At 44.1% G+C, this 17,500-nt stretch overlaps 1 protein-coding gene and 1 long non-coding RNA gene across 2 annotated transcripts in view; both read right to left on the reverse strand.

Moving 5' to 3' along the window:
- Window positions 1–10,246, reverse strand: part of LOC130243454 (uncharacterized) — a 61,001-nt gene extending 50,755 nt beyond the window's left edge. Inside the window, exons 1-3 of the long non-coding RNA XR_008839143.1 lie at window positions 10,076–10,246; window positions 9,375–9,495; window positions 8,494–8,647 (exon numbers count right to left, since the gene is read on the reverse strand). This is a non-coding gene — a long non-coding RNA (uncharacterized LOC130243454). The remainder of the gene's footprint in view (window positions 1–8,493; window positions 8,648–9,374; window positions 9,496–10,075) is intronic.
- Window positions 10,247–14,090: 3,844 nt separating this feature from the next.
- sox4b (SRY-box transcription factor 4b) lies at window positions 14,091–17,151 on the reverse strand. Its single transcript, XM_056475446.1, has one exon. It carries the CDS (start codon window positions 16,818–16,820, stop codon window positions 15,783–15,785), a length of 1,038 nt encoding a protein of 345 aa, XP_056331421.1. The 5' UTR covers window positions 16,821–17,151; the 3' UTR covers window positions 14,091–15,782.
- Window positions 17,152–17,500: the final 349 nt, after the last annotated feature.

Genomic DNA, 17,500 nt, shown 5'->3' on the forward strand with positions numbered 1-17,500 from the left:
GATCTGCACAGAGGTTCATGATCACAGATGCAGAAGATCCTCCACTCTTTGCTCAAACATCAGCTGGACTTCATCAGCTGGACATCATCAGATGAACTTCATCAGCTGGACTTCATCAGCTGGACTTCATCAGCTGGACTTCTTCACTTGGACATCATCAGCTGGACTTCTTCACTTGGACATCATCAGATGAACTTCATCAGCTGGACTTCATCAGCTGGACTTCATCAGCTGGACCTCACTTGATCCTGCAGATCCACTTGTGGTCCAGAATGAAATGCATTAGAAGGCTGAACTGAAGCTCCTGTGAGTGAGATCTGCAGGTTCATCTGCAGGTCAGCCAGCGGTTCTGGTTACCCACAGCTGAAGATGAATGACGGAGGCCTGAAGGACATCAGTGCAACACAACACAACTGCTCTGTGCCTCCACTGCAATCTCCCAGAAGAAGCTGGGTAATTCAGTTCCTCCTCATTACTGCTCATGAAGCAAGCGCTGGAACGGCAGCTGTTTATGTTCACTACCATTTCATTTCATTTGCGACGGTGTGCTGCACATAACAGCAATCGTGCAGACTGCTGAACGCCTGGCTGACGTGTGTCATGATGTTAGATGATGCACACATTACAGCAGCATGCAGGAAATCAGAATGTGGACCCATTGTGGATGATAAGATCTCCCTGAGGGCATATCGTCCATCTCAGAAAGGTTACGCAGATTCAATATCCACATTCACTGACGGCAGGTCATCACATCAGGACAATACACACACCTAAATGGAGCTGAAATGTGTTTGGGAGCACAGATGAAGATGTGGATATGATCTTAGCATAGGGACATCCATAAACTGATCTGAGTTCAGCCAATCAGACGCTGCCGCAGCCGCCGCCGCTCTGTGATTACCATCTGACACAGTTCAGCAGTGTGGAAATACAAGCGGCATTAACATCAGTGTGCTGACGGGCTTAAGCTGGAGGATCAGTGGCACAGACAGACGGACAGACAGATAGGTGGACAGACAGCTGGACAAACAGACAGACAGACAGAGAGACAGATAAATGAACAGACAGACAGAGAGACAGATGGATTAACAGACAGACAGAGAGACAGACCGACAGACAGACAGATAGGTGGACAGACAGCTGGACAAACAGACAGACAGACAGAGAGACACATGGATTAACAGACAGACAGAGAGACAGACGGACAGACAGACAGATAGGTGGACAGACGGACAGACTGACAGATGTGGATAGACAGAGAGACGGACGGACGGAAATAGACAGATTGCTAGACAGATAGATGGATGGACAGATGAACAAAGAGACAGAGAGATGGATCAACAGACAGACAGATGGATGGCCAGACAGACAGACAGACAGATGGGTGAACAGACAGACAGAGAGACAGACAGAGAGATAAACAGACAGACATGCGTATACAAAGAAAGAGGGAGACAGGGGAAAACACATAGACAGACAGACAGACAGACAGACAGACAGGTCAGACGAGTTATTGAGTGTCTTCTATCCCGACACACTCATATTCCAGCAGTGTGTTCACACAGTTCTCACTTCCTCAGTGTGTGTAAATCACTGCAGTCTGACATTCCAGACAATACACACTTCATACCAGCAGAAACAGCAGACGAACCTGAGCACTGTGAGATAAACAGCACACACAAACACACACGCTTACAGACACTGCAGGCGTACACACACACACAAGGAGTCAGTCATCATGATAGAAAAGATCAAGAAATGTCTGAAATTAAATCTGACCTTCATCATACGCCAGCAAGAAAAAAGAAGAGAGATTCTGAGAGAGCTAAATCAGCTTATTACTGCCTTTAATCTAACGTTAAACATTATAACTATTATGAGACCATAAATCAATAATCAATAATCATCTGCCGACACTTAAAACACATGCAATAACCTCCCCATAATAGAATACAGGTATTTACAGGACAGTGAGAGCTGCTGTAAGACCTTCCTCATGATATAGCAGGTCTTACTGTAGATCAGTGTGTTTAACTGTATGACCCCCTCCTTACATAGCAGATATGACTGAAGCTGAATATTGCTTTAGATGACGGAGCTCATGATCTCTAATTCTAATGTAAAGATGTTTATTTGATTAAGGTCAAAACTAGACTATATTACACATGATCAATAACAGCAGAATGATGTAAACGTGTGTAAATAAAGAGAGAATGAAGTGAGTGGACGTGTGAAGGCTTGAGTCTTAATGACCGTGTGTCCTGAAGTGAAGATTACTGAACGCCAATCACAGCCCTGCCTCAGGTTAATGGCTTCAGCTAATATAACTGCTCATCTCACACTGTTCATCACAGGTTATAAACACATGAGGTGACGCAGGTAAAGAGAATGAGAGCGATCAGGATCTGGAATAATAGTACTGATCTTCAGCTGCTCTGCCCTGAATCCCTCATCACGTTACTGTACATCAGCACTGAACACTGTTGACTAACTCTGTGTTTATTCTCAGTTCCAGAGTTTCCCGTCACACCAGTTCTGATGAGGTCAGTGGAGCACTGCAGATACTGGAGGAACACGTTCAACACGCCAAACGCCTGAAGATCACGGCTAAATCATCTGAAGAAACAACACACTTCAGTTTCTCATCATTCAGTCAGACTGCTGTCATCTGCTGCCGGTCAATGTGCACAGGACACAACAGGAGAGTTTACCATACAGTCAACTATCACTCCAACAACAGACACACACAACGGTGCCAATATTATTGATATAACATTAATAATAATAATAATAATAATAGTGATAATATAAATAATAATAATAGTGTTAATATAAATAATAATAATAATAATAACAATAATAATAATATTAATAATAATAATAATAATAATAATAATAATAATAATAATAATAGTGATAATATTAATATTATTAATAATAATAATAATAATAATAATAATATTGATAATATTAATAATAATAACAATAATAATAATAATATTAATAATAATAATAATAATAATAATATTGATAATATTAATATTATTAATAATAATAATAATAATAATAATAATAATAATAATAATAATAATAGTGATAATATTAATATTAATAATAATAATAATAATAATAATAATAATAATAATATTGATAATATTAATAATAATAACAATAATAATAATAATAATATTAATAATAATAATAATAATAATAATAATAGTGATAATATTAATAATAATAATAATAATAATAATAATAATAATAATAATAATATTGATAATATTAATAATAATAACAATAATAATAATATTAATAATAATAATAATAATAATAATAATTGTAATAGTGATAATATTAATAATATATATATAATATATATAATATATATTATTTTGTAATAATAATAATAATAATAATAATAATAATAATAATAATGATAATAATAATAATAATGATAATAATAATAATAATAATAATAATAATAATAATAATAATAATAATAATGATAATAATAATAATGATAATAATAATAATAATGATAATAATAATAATAATAATAATAATAATGATAATAATAATAATAATGATAATAATAATAATAATGATAATAATAATAATAATAATAATAATAATAATAATGATAATAATAATAATAATAATGTTACTATGAAACTATTCAAAATGTTTGCACTACATCACAACATTGTAGTACATTGTTACTTTACAGCCTATACAGTCATTTGTTTTACTGTATTAAAGTGTGTGTGTGTGTGTGTGTGTGTGTGTGTGTGTGTGTGTGTGTGTGTGTGTGTGTGTGTGTGTCTGTGTGTGTGTGTGTGTGAGGTGGTATGTCTATAGTAGTGCTTGTTATGAACGATGTGCCTGTGCGCTTCATTATTTTGTAACAATGAATTTGCTCTCATAATCTTTAATCAAATATCATAACCTTCCCTCTGCCGCTTTCTTCATCTCTGGTCACATAAAAAAGACCATTAGGGTGGAGCTATCTGTCATTTAGGGTGGAGCTATCTGTCATTTAGGGTGGAGCTATCAATCATTTAGGGTGGGGCTATCAGTCCTTTAGGGCGGGGCTGTCAGTCTTTTAGGGCGGGGCTGTCAGTCCTTTAGGGTGGGGCTATCAGTCCTTTAGGGCGGGGCTGTCAGTCTTTTAGGGCGGGGCTGTCAGTCCTTTAGGGTGGGGCTATCAGTCCTTTAGGGAAGGGCTATCAGTCCTTCAGGGTGGGGCTATCAGTCCTCTCCCTTGTGTTCTCCTTAATGTGATCTCATGGCTTGTTTCCACTGAGTGGTTCGGTTCGGTTCAGTGCGCTTTATAGCCGTCTCCACTGCCAAAGTGTACCTAAAAGCGAACTGTAGTGGACCACTTAGTAGTCCCCCTCTGCAAAGGCGGAGCTAGACGCACAGCTGAAGGCTATTGGTTTACAGAGATGCGTCACTCACAGAAGCAGGAGAATGAAAACAAAGGAAGCGCCATTTTAAATACACAGACGAGACATTACACCATCATAATATCTACACAACAAGCCACGGTCCACCCGAGCCCAAACAAACCATGTCGTCTTGATGAACAGCCACAAAGCCAAGAAGAGCAGAACCTGCTGTGTCCTGCTACTGTTTTACGAGGCCGTCTAACAGCGTGAGCGGTTTAACTTTCTCCAGGGAGCTCGCCATCACGTCTATATCTGAAATGATGAACTTTTTGGGCTGATGATGATAACGTGCGCATGACTATAGACGTGTTCTCCTGATCCTTTCACACAAGAACACGACAAACACGAGAGAGAAGCACGAAAAAACAAAGGAGCAATAGTTTCAGAAACTGAATCATGAAGGTGGAAACGCAAGCCTGATAAAGGTGACCCGCACCGACCCGTACCATACCGTACTGTAGCAGTCAGTGGAAACGGGCCATTCCACATCCTGCTTTGGGTCTCAGATGAACAGCTGAATGGGAATATATGTGAGTGTGGAGATGCTGTTTCTGACACCTCTACAGTTGGGTTTACACTGAACCTGTTCTCTTCTGGAGGACTGACACCAACACAAGCAGTGCTGCAGATGGGGATCCGCTGACCTTTCCTGCTATCATTATTAATACATGCAGAGTATTAGGAAAGGTTAATGAGTGAGGGAGAGCGTCCTCACCAACGCAAACACAGAGCAGCTCTAACACTCAACACATGCTGCTCTTACTCTGAGATTCTGTCCTCTTTCTAACCCAGATATCTAAACATTTACCAGACAAGTCCACAACACAGTCTTGTGTTCAGAAATAAAGAGTCCACATGAAGACAGCTTCTCCTTTTTTGAGTTGTCCATAGTCAGATGGTTCTGCTTGTCTTCATGAGAAACTCTCTTCATCTGGACTCATTATTCTGAACACAACACCGTATCTCTGCTTGTGTCTAGAGAATGCTGGATTTAAGAGTCTGTAGATATTTGGAGAAACAAGACAGAAACTCTGAGTAAGAAGAGCATTTGAGCAGTGCATTCACTAAACACACACACACACACACACTTTACAGCCCCCTGACGCTGCTTCAGCTCTGTCCTCAGGTCAGCGGGGGTCTTCATGATGAATCCGCAGAACACCTCAGGACTGTGGAGGATGCAGCTGATCTGATGTGTTATCTCAGCCTGATCCTCCAGTGTGTGTGTGTATGTGTGTGTGTGTGTGTGTGTGTGTGTGTGTGTGTGTGTGTGTGTGTGTGCGTGTGTGTGTGTATGTGATCCGCATCCAAACACGCCCACTTTAAACACTGGAGGCCGAAGTGATCTGACAGACACAGACACACACACACACACACACACACACACACGCTCCACAGGCCAGGAAAGTGCACGTTTGGCAAGAGCAGACAGCCCGCTACTGTCATCACACACACACACACACACACACACACACACACACACACACACACACACACACACACAGTCTGGCTGAAGCAGGAGCAGCCGCTCTCATTCACATCCCAGACAGGGTGTAAAGAGCATCAGCATTCCTGAAGCCGACACAGATCCTGCCAAACGCAGTGTGTGTGTGTGTGTGTGTGTGTGTGTGTGTGTGTGAGAGAGAGAGAAAGAGAGAGAGAGAGCATGTGTGTTCTCCTACCCAAACCAGCAAAAGAACCAGCAGGAGTGTGTATGTGTGACGAGTTTTACATGCTTGTGTATGTGTGTGTGTGTGTGCGCGCGCGTGTGTGTGCGTGTGCGGGTGTGTGTGTGTGTGTGTGTTATATTCCTCTCAGTGTGGAGACCAAATGTCCCCACTAGTATAGTAATACCAGGTTACTATACTGGTATTGTGTTTGAAGCGTGTGTGTTGTGTGTGAAGCGTGTGTGTTGTGTGTGAAGCGTGTGTGTTGTGTGTGAATCAGATGTCAGAGTTGCTGAAACAGCAGAAGTGTAAAGCTGTGAGTGTGAGAGCTCGTCCTCACTGAGATTCACCAGTGTGTGTGTGTGTGTGTGCGTGTGCGTGTGCGTGTGTGTGTGTGTCATTTGTCTGATTAATAAACCTGAAGTCTATTAAAGCTGGAGATCTTTATTCAGTGTCCAGCACAGAAACCCTTAGTCCCCCAATCCTCCGTCAGGTTAAGCGCTGCATCGTGCTTCATAAACCTGCTGTTGAAGTGTGCCGGAGCCTTCATACAGGACTGCCGAGTGGAGAGAGCAGACAGGAGCAGCCCCATACTGCATTCAGCAGCAGAAACTAATCAGAGAACATGTAAACAGATGAATCCTACAATAGGGAGAGCTGCTGCTTTACAGACATGATCAGAGTGCAGACAGAGCAGTGTGTTCACACACACCAATGAACATGCTGTCAGTATCTGCTCAGCTTTACCTCCTCCAAACCTTTATGAGCTTCTCCACTGTTGAACACTAAAGCAGATATTCTGAAGAATGCTGGAAACCGCTAACATTGACTTCATCAATGGTTGAGGAAACTCACTGTCACAGCAGAATGAACTGCCAATTTTTAAGGAAACTATGGAAGTCGATGGCTACCGGTTTTCAACATTTTTCAAAATATCTTCTTTTGTGTTCAATAGAAGAACGAGACTCATAAAGGTTTATAATCACTTGAGGTGGAGCAGATAATGAGTATATGATCATTGTTGGGTGACCTGACCCTTTAACTGTGCAGTCCATCACAGCATCGCCATTATGGCAGGACATACTGAAGAACTAAAGCCTGAGGTCAGTGCTAACCCTCTCTGCTGTGTCAATCAAACTTCAGTGATGTTATTCTTCATGCATAAATCCCCCACAGCAGCCTCTTTCTTTACATCTATGCTCTTCATCCCTCGCTCTCTCCATCATCATCACCTCTAACGCGGTTTCTGAGCTCCATTATTCTGCCTTTCTGCACTCAGACATCCGACATGGACAACACGTGCGGTGGGCGGGGCCACGCGCTCTCCTGCAGCCGCCTCATTAGCTCGACCGATTCCCGCTCGCGTTTGATTGGCTGCCGATGACATCATGCTGGACCCTGATGACATCATAGCCCGAGGAGCCGCTCGGCTGGTTCGTCGCAGTCTGAGCTCATCATTCCGGACTCACAGCACACACACACACACACGCACACACACACTCTCTCTCTCTCTCTCTCTCTCTCTCTCTCTCCCCCTCTCTCTCCAATACTGGCTTATTTGGGGTCACGTATATACAAAAGTTTGTATTTATTTGCATTACAATTATCATTTATAAGAACAAATGCAACCCTAAATTTAGGCTCGTCCATATTTAATATCCAATTTAATTCGTTAATTGCATTCTCGGCATTTTAGAGTGTAAATATACACGTGTAATACACTATAGTACACCAGAGTATATTCAAGACCCGATAGTCTACACACACACACACACACACACACACACACTTAGATGCGCAGTGCCCCTGTGTGCATCTAAAGTTGTGTTTATCTACATGAGTTGCTCCATCTTTGCTGATTTGGGTTGAAATGACCCAGCATTGGTGTAAAAAAAAACACTACAATGTACAATTTAAAATAAAACACCTGATAGTGCAGTCCACACGCTTTCCTGGACCACGTTTACACACACACACACACGCGAGCGCGCGCGCGCGCACAGACACACACACACTCAGGTGCGCCATGCTCCTCTGCATTTAAAGCGGTTTTATTCATCGTAGAATATTTATCGTTTTTAATCAATATGGACAGAAATGACCCAGCATGATTAGTGTAAAAAAACCACAGTAAAATGCAAGACCTGATAGCCACTTTCCTGAACCACACACACACACACACACACACACACGGTCAGATGCGCAATGCTCCTGCGCAGTGTTTTCCATAAGTAACTTTTTTTGTCATTGATAACAGCGAAGCGTTAATAACTGAGATAACGCTGTTTACAGTAGTAGCTCAATATTACCGTGTTTATTTATTTATTTGTTTATTTGTTAAGCACACAGCACGCGCGTTTCAGACCGAAGGGCCTTACCTTCAGACAGACGCGGAGATGCGGCCGTTCTGCTCATCAATATTCCAGTAATCCCGAGGCACAGTAACATATCCAGCAGTAGAGGAATAATGAAATAAATCCCTAAAGGGGGCCTTGTGTTCTCCAGAGCTCGAGATGTCGGATCCACACCGGCCTGCGTGGAGAAACAGATCATTTAGCTCCAGAAAAGAGCGTTTGAGCATCTCACACACAAATAAACACATCAAATATCCATTTAATAAGCGTTTATTATGAGGATATTATCAGGAATAACCCTGCAGATCTCTGCTGCAGCTGCACTGCTGCTTCGGCCGCAGCTCACAACAAACTAAAGTTAAAGAAATGAGTTGAACACTTATTATTTAACAGGAGCAAATGTAGAAAACAGAAATGTAAAGGTCTCAACAGCTTCACATGTGGCCTGTGTTATTCCCCTGACTTTACTGCATTACTGTACTGACCTGGACTAGACCCTATTGTCGGGTTTGTCGGATGTATTTCTGCTCCAGTTGTAGATTTACTGCGCGCATTGTCGGAGAAAGCAACACAAGTACATTAATGTGAAATAAAACAAGAGGAAAAGTCTGCAGAAATACTGAAACACAGAGATATTAGTGTAAACATCCATATGCCGATCAAGAATTAGCGGAAATCAAACTAATAAGAAGATCAATAATCACTTCAGGATCAATGCGCGGATCTGCAGTTTTATTCTCTCGTTTATCTGAACACATCGTGTCGGAAATAAGGGATTAATAAGAACAGGCTGATATTATTAATCTCGTTAATAACTCCAGCGCAGATAACCAATATTTAGAGTTATGTTAATAAGATAAATGTATTATTTTCATAAGCAAACTGTAGAGTTTAATGAATAATACCGGCTCTGCAGTGCAGCAGCTCCTCCTGTCCTCCTCCGTGTGTTTCTGCAGAACAAAGAAACTCCAGCGTGTGTGTTTCCCAAGTTCAGAAACAAAGGATCCGCTGCTGTACCTGTTGCTCCTGCACACACACACACACACACACACCATCAGTATCTCCCAGCATCAACAGCTCCAGCTCAGAAACACACACAATAAACACACTCCATCAATAACACACCACAGCAGGACTTTAAACACAGTGAGTTATCAGTACCGCTCACACTAAATGACATCAGTGTTGCAGCACAGCCCTGTCTGCACTAATGAGTGAGAGCACATCATGAACACACACTGCGCTTTAATTACTATTATTACTGCAGATTAACTCGGAATCACTTCACGGTCAAAACTTCCTCAACCAATCAACTTCTGACAGCTTCTCTTCCTCCATCCCCGCTCCCGCCAGCGCCGAAAGTGCCAAACAACTTAAATCTGCTCTCAGAAACACATGCAGGTGTGTGTGTGTGTGTGTGCGTGTGTGTGTGTGTGTGTGTGTGTGTGTGTGTGTGTGTGCTGAGCATCTCTCCGAACAAAGGCTCTGTTCTCCGGCTTTGTGTTGAACTTCAGCTCCACTGAACTCCAGCAGAAGTTTGCAGACTCCGCGCCGGGCAGAGAGAGCTCCAGTGCGGCCCGGGGCTCCAGCAGCGGCGGACTCTCACCTGCGGATCCGGGCTCCGGTACCGGCTCTGGGCTCCAGTTCTATCGCGGCTCCGGGAAACTTTTCCAGCGAGTGTTGATGCGCGCTTTGTCTGCACGTGTGAAGGAGATCTGCCGCGCCTTATTCATCTGACTGCAGCCCCGCCCTCACACACACACACACACACACACGCACACACACACACACACACACAAACACACACACACACTACTAAACAACAGCACAGAGAAAACTTGCTGGAGAAGTGGAGCAGCGAGGAGCGCAGAGATTTCAGCCCTCACACACACACACACACACACACACACACACACACACACACACACACACACACACAGTGGAGTGCTGGGTTGCACACAACATTAATGGATTAAGTCAACGTAATCGTTTGTACAAATTTAAGTGGACTGAACTAAAAACAATTAAGTTTCCCCCAAATAACTCAAGAAATGTGTTGTTTCAGCTCATTTTAATTAAGTAGTTTGAACACACAGCAAACGTAATATTAGTGCACACACACACACACACACACACACACACACACAGAGAGAGACAGACACACACAGAGAGAGACAGACACACATTTTATACTATTATTTAGGTTCACAAGAATAAGCCAAGCAGAAGTCAACCCCTCTGGAGTGAGTGAGTGACAGCAGCGCAGGCTTATATATTTATATCTTGATTTATATATTTTAACTTTACAACATTTAACATTTTTGGCCCGTTTCCACTGAGTGGTACGGTTCAGTTCAGTTCGGTACTGTTCGGTGGGTTTTATAGCTGTTTCCACTGTCAAAAGCGTTAGGGTTACCGTACACCTTTTTGAGAACCCTTTCGTAAGGGCACCAACATGACAAAAGGGTCCCTAAAGGCGGAGCGAGATGTGCAGCTGAACACTGTTGGTCTACAGAGACACGTCACTCACTGGTGAATGAAAACACAGAAAGCAGCATTATTAAACACACAGCCGAGACATTACAGCATAATAATATATACATATAATAATGAGCCACAGTCGACCGAGCACAAACAAACCATGTCAGCGTCTTGATGAACAGCCACAGAGCCAAGAAGAAGAGCAGAATCTGCCCTGTGTCCTGTTACTGTTCTCACGATCGCTCGGCTATATCTGATGAGCTGATGATAACATTTACATTTACATTTAGATTTAGTCATTTAGCAGACGCTTTTATCCAAAGCGACTTACAAATGTGGACAAGGAAGCAATTCACACAACTATAAGAGCAGCAGTGAACAAGTGCTATAGACAAGTTTCAGGTGTGTAAAGTCTAAATAATTTACTTTTATGATAATACCCTGTGTGTGATTATTGAAGAGCTTCTGACACTCGATCCTTTCAGAAACGGACGAACGTGAGAGTGAAGCAGGAACAAACACAGGAGCAGATGATTCTTTCAGCAAACTAAAAGATGAACACAGCGCCATGTTGAACTCTGATCATCAGCTTCTGGACTATTCTGAACTGGGAATGAGGGAGTTCCTGTCTAACAGAGGCTCCGTGTGCTGCTGAAGATCACACACACAGATGAGGGCTCTGCTCTGACTCTGGGCTACTGGATATACTGCGAGTTGTTTTTGACTAAATGTCTGCTGTGTGTAGTTCATCTGTAATGGGTAAAATATCAGGCACTGTAAGGGTCTGTGTGTGTTCATTTATTTATTTATTTCATATAATCGCAGACGCTGCAGTGGACTATTTCATTGATCTGCAGTTATAATCAGTCATGTTGATTGATGAAAGGGTTAGTAATGAACATTATTACACCAGTGTCATGTGTGTAAAGCATCTGTTCTGTGGGAAGAGCTCCTCATATGATATGTGAGTGACCCGTACAGCTTTACTGTAGACATATCCTCCAGTGAGAATCACGTCACCTGAACATTTCTGTTGGACAGCACGCACACCAAAAGAGTACCACTGAAAGGCAGCGGAAACACAAGCCTGATAAAGGTGACCCCATGGGTACATTTTTAAAAATTAGTGTTAAATGAAAAATATCAACCCAACAGTTGAACTGGTTGAAATAAAAGTAGCATTTCTAGTGTGTGTGTGTGTGTGTGTGTGTGTGTATGTGTGTGTGTGTGTGTGTGTGTGTGTGTGTGTGTTATAGGCTAGTACTAATAATGTGGGATGTTTTAACCCAACATTGGGTTAAATATGGACAAAACCAAAGCTGAGTTCATTTATAAATCAATTCCAAAGGCAATTTTTAACCCAGCATATTTGAGGTAAACAACCCAGTGTTGCAGTGGTGTGTGTGTGTGTGTGTGTGTGTGTGTGTGTGTGTGTGTGTGTGTGTGTGTGTGTGTGTGTGTGTGTGTGTGTGTGTGTGTGTGTGCAGGGATTAAAGCGTGTGTATTGACTAAACTGACTGTCGAGGTATTCTGACTGTAAATGAATGAAGGCTGAGAGAGCTGTAGGTCACAGGCTTATAAACTGGACACTGTAAACAAACAATATGAACAAACCCAAGACTGGGTCAATTATTTTTATCATTATCATTTAAATCACAGAGTTTTTAACCCAATGGTTTTGTTTTTCTATTTTTGACCCAAAATTAAATTAAATACACCCATAATTGTTTATAGAGAACTTGTAGAAGAGACGCCTGAAGGGAAACACTGAGCCTGCTCTTCAGGTAAACACACCTGACCTGCAGCCGGCCTCCGCTCTTATATCTACACTCATCTGTCTGTTATTATTTATCTATGATGATGTGTCTCCGTGTTCAATTACATATAAGCTCTAAAACTCCTGTTAAAAGTTAAAGGTTTTAGAAACTGTTTTCATCCATCAAAGCTAAAATAAAAGTGTAATCCAGAATATTGAGCTGATATATTAGTAATACATTAGTGTCATTGATTATTGGTTCTGTTACATGATTATGAACATATTAAAGACTCCGCTGAGCATCAGTTTGGCCAAAACCCTCATCAATCATCACCTGAACTCCTGTAAACAGTAGATCCATCACTTTAAACAGAATCAGCACATATGATCTGAAATCTGTCGGTTCAGTTGGACATCAGTGTTAAACATGATCTTCATCATTATTTTATATTAAAGTTCATCAGTTTGTTTTGAGACTTCACCTTTTAATGCAATGCTTTCCTTTAACCACCCATTACTCTGGGTTATAGTAATATACAAAACTGACTATTTCATTAAAGAGGATTATTAGCGCTCATGTGAAAGGTGAAACTTTAAATATATGCTGGGTTGGTGTAAACCAATGTTGGGTCAACTGTGAACAAACCTAAAATTCCAATTTGAATGACACTTTTATTTTTAACCCAGTGTTTGTCTATCCGAACATCAAGTTACAACAACCCAGCATATTCTGTCCTGTTTAGTGTCACAAAAAGCAGCAGCTCCTCGAGCACCACTGACTGCCCTGTGTGTGTGTGTGTGTGTGTGTGTGTGTGTGTGTGTGTGCGTGCGTGCGTGCGTGCGTGCGTGCGTGCGTGCGTGTGTGTGTGTGAGAGAGAGAGAGAGAGAGAGAGAGTGTGTGTTTTAGTGAACTCACACGAGTGCTGTGCTTCAGTGAAATAGAGAGCTAGTTGTTATCAGAGACACAGCTTTCTCTTTTCATGGAGGAGCCAGTAATACAGGAGAATACAGGAGCACAATGGCCGACCAGAGAGACAGATTCTCCAGCGCGTGTGTGTGTGATGGCGGCCCTTCCCCCTCCGAGGAGCCCAGACAGTCTGGAGGAAGAGGAAGAGGAGGAGGAAGCGCCGGTCACCGGGTGCACCTTCAGCGTTGCAGCGTCCAGCGCATGCGCAGTACTGCAGCCTCCGCTCACTGCACTTCCTCACACTACACGCGCAGCTGCTGCTGTTGTGGAGCGTTAAAGTCGTTGAGGCCAGTGATGTGTGGTTTGCAAGTCCAAACAGACAAGCAGACTGAGGCACGCCCACTTATGCAAATGAAACACACACACACACACACACACACACACACACTCACTCAGAGAAAGAGAGAGAGAGCAGTCTAGGGTTCAGTTCCAGCTGAGTTTATTTCCTTTATGAAAAAAGTTCTGTACAGAGTAAATATGAACCATCTGACAGGCAGTGACTGGACACGATAAGCTGGCGTGATTCCCCCTTAAAGCGTGATGATTGGACAAAACAAGATTTCTACACAGCATATTGCACAGAATGGATGAAATAAAGTTCATATATTTCAACAGTACATATATAAAAATCCTTAACCACCATCTCGAAATGAAGTGGGCGAGGATAGAAAGATCGCTCTAGTGCATGTGGATATAAAGCGCCACAACATACACAAACACACACTGTATCCGTCCGCGTATGACACAGCTGTACACAGAGTCATTGTTTTCTTAACACAACAGATATATAAACCTGAATCAGAAATACAAATCTATTCACCATGCCTTCAGATACTAAAACAACGAGCTATACTAATCCGACAGGTAGAAAAGATTAAATATTCAAATACAATGAGCAGAACGCGCTTCATGACCGCCCATTTGAACATGAGTTACGCTCCTCCGTCCAGTGGCTCCTCAAGATACAAAACACCCAGAAAAATCGCTCGATTAAAGCTACAATCGGTTTAATTCGGCACGCTCAGAGAGAGAGAATGTAAAAACGAAGCACATGTGGCTTGAGCTGTGTGTGTGTGTGCGTGTGTGTGTGCGTGTGTCTTTAAGACGCCTGCAGATCGAGACTGTAAACATGAAACAGGAGGTCTGATCATCGACACACCTGGATCTTCAAATCAGGAAACCCAAAACACAGATCGACACCCCCCATATTTATATATATTTGTACAAAAATACACTTAGAAAATAATCAAAGGTTTCCTCTCTTTAAGTGTCAAAAGTCTACATTTAAATATAAAAAACAAGGTAAAACTCTAGCCCTTCATCGGAGAAGGAGACGGACAGATGCGAGTCAACAGAAGACGAACCGTTTGGCCAGTATATAAACACATCCATATCAAAACATGGCATCTGAGAACACAGACAAGCAAAGAGCCGCGATACAAACTAACAGCACCTCAACAGCCTCCAAACTGAAGAGTTCTGGCCCTGAATTGTAGAGAGCATATAAAGTTGAGTGTGTGTTTGAGTCCTGAAGTTAAGAATGGGAACAGCTGGTGATTGAGTTCTTCCTGCAGTAGGAAATCAAACATAGCGCCATCTATCATTAAATAACCCTAACGCTGCTTTAACTGTTGGACAGAAAGAGGACAAGAGGACACAGAAGACATGCGTGCGTTTCCCTTTCAGTGTGTAAAAAACAAAGCGGGTTCATCGCTTTAGCAGACCCACCTCATCCATAATAATCCCCCAGTATATGCCGGACACCAACACAGAGTCCGGAGCTCAGAACCGGAGAGTTCTCAAAGTCTCTTTAGGAGTAAAACTGATTAAAAACGGAGGACCGGAGCCCGCCTTCACGTACGTGCAAAAATCAATCACAGTTTTCCAGTTCAGAGCGCGTTTCTCTTCCCGGTACCTCCTCGTGATCGTCTCCGGTGGTCGAGCACCGGGAAATGATCGCCTCCAGCCCGCCGCCGCGCTCCTCCGCCCGGTCACCGCAGCGACCCTCCGGCGGGACCCCTCCCTCACCGGGCGGCGTATTTTACAAACATACTGGTGTCTGCTATCCCTCAGTGCTCCTCCTCGGACGCGTTTATTCCTCCGCTCTCTCTAGTTCAAAACGTGCGCCGTGAACACCAGGTTGGAGATGGTGGACTCCAGCCAGTCCCCGGAGATCAGCTGGCTCACCTCGGGCGTGCAGTAATCGGGGAACTCGAAGTGCGAAGCGCCGGAGTCGAAGTGCATGTCGAAGTCTCGGTCGAGCACCGACGAGCCGATGCTGCCCAGGGACATGCTGTCGAAGCTCGGGCTCGTGTTCGCGTCCAGCGCGTCGTCGTCCGGCTCCTCATCGGAGGAAGAGGAGAACTGCGATGAAGAGGACGAGTGCGCGGCGGACGGGGCGGGGGAGGGCGCGCGCGTGCTGCCGGTGTACCGGGACGCTCCGCCGGCGGGGTCCGCGTCCTCCTTGCCGCTGCCCGACGCGTCCTCGTACAGGCTGAGCGGGTCGCTGGAGTCGGCGGAGCTGCTGAGCGTCGGGCTGGCGGGCACCGCGGCGGGAGACGGGCTGCTGCCGCTGAAGATGTACAGCAGCTTCTTCTGCTCCGGGCTCTGCTTCTTCTCCGCCGCCTTGGCTTTATACAGCGAGTGGTGATCGGCGGGTCCCGGGTCCTTCTTGTGCGGTTTCCCCGCAGATCTCTTCTTGGAGGACGGCTTGGAGATGCTCAGCTTCTCGCTCGGCTTGGAGCCGCTCGACTTGACCTTCTTCCTCGGACGGTACTTGTAGTCCGGGTAGTCCGCCATGTGCTTGAGCCTGAGCCGCTCCGCCTCCCGGATGAACGGGATCTTGTCTCCGTCTTTCAGCAGCTTCCAGCGCTTGCCCAGCCGCTTGGAGATCTCCGCGTTGTGCATGTCTGGCGACTGCTCCATGATCTTGCGCCGCTCGATCTGCGACCACACCATGAAGGCGTTCATCGGTCTCTTGATGTGGCCGCTGGGGGTTTTGCACCAGCCGGGGTCGAGCTTGTCCCCGCCGGACGCCGTGGAGCCGGGACTCGGGGAGGCAGCATGTGTGTCCAGATCCAGCGCGCCGGAGTCGGAGGAGTCCCCGTCAAACAGCGCGCTGCTGCTGCTGCTGGATCTCTGGACCATCGCTTCAGCAGTCCGAGACTCAGTCTGATAATAATACAGTGTCCTGAGCTGAGGCAGGGCTGCACGCGCCTTCAGTCGTGCTTAGTGCGAGTCTAAACTTCTGTGTCGGGGCTTTATGATCGTGCAGCAGCATCCAGGAGTGTGTGTGCTGGCTCTCAGTGTGAGTGTGTGCGGCAGAGCTCTGGTGGAGAATCGGAAGATTTCTGACTCCTTCTGCATATCCTTCCCTGTTCACAGCACGCAGGAGCAGCAGATGTAAGCCCAGCACAGGGCTCTCTCTCTCTCTCTCTCTCTCTCTCTCTCTCTCTCTCTCTATAACGCGCTCTGTACGTTTCTACACACTTCTATTCTCTTTCATGCAGCTTTATTCCTTTCCAATGTTATAATAGCGGCGGCGGACAGCCAATCAGCAGCTGTCTCCAGCCTTTCCTGCGCCAAAACACGCCCACTCGCTTTTCATTGGCTCAAAAAGGAATCTAATAATAATCAGCGCGTGCAATGAGGAGCTCCGCGTCTGACCTCATTCCTGTGTACACCACAAACTGAAGTGCACGAGCCCACACGCTCAGGTGTGCTCTGCCTTCCTCTGTGTGTGTGTGTGTGGACACGGGAGGAGTGATCTTTTAATTCTTCCTGATAAACACACACACACACACACACACACACACACACACACACAC

This window comes from Danio aesculapii, chromosome 16, assembly GCF_903798145.1.
Source record: "Danio aesculapii chromosome 16, fDanAes4.1, whole genome shotgun sequence".
NCBI lineage: Eukaryota > Metazoa > Chordata > Actinopteri > Cypriniformes > Danionidae > Danio > Danio aesculapii.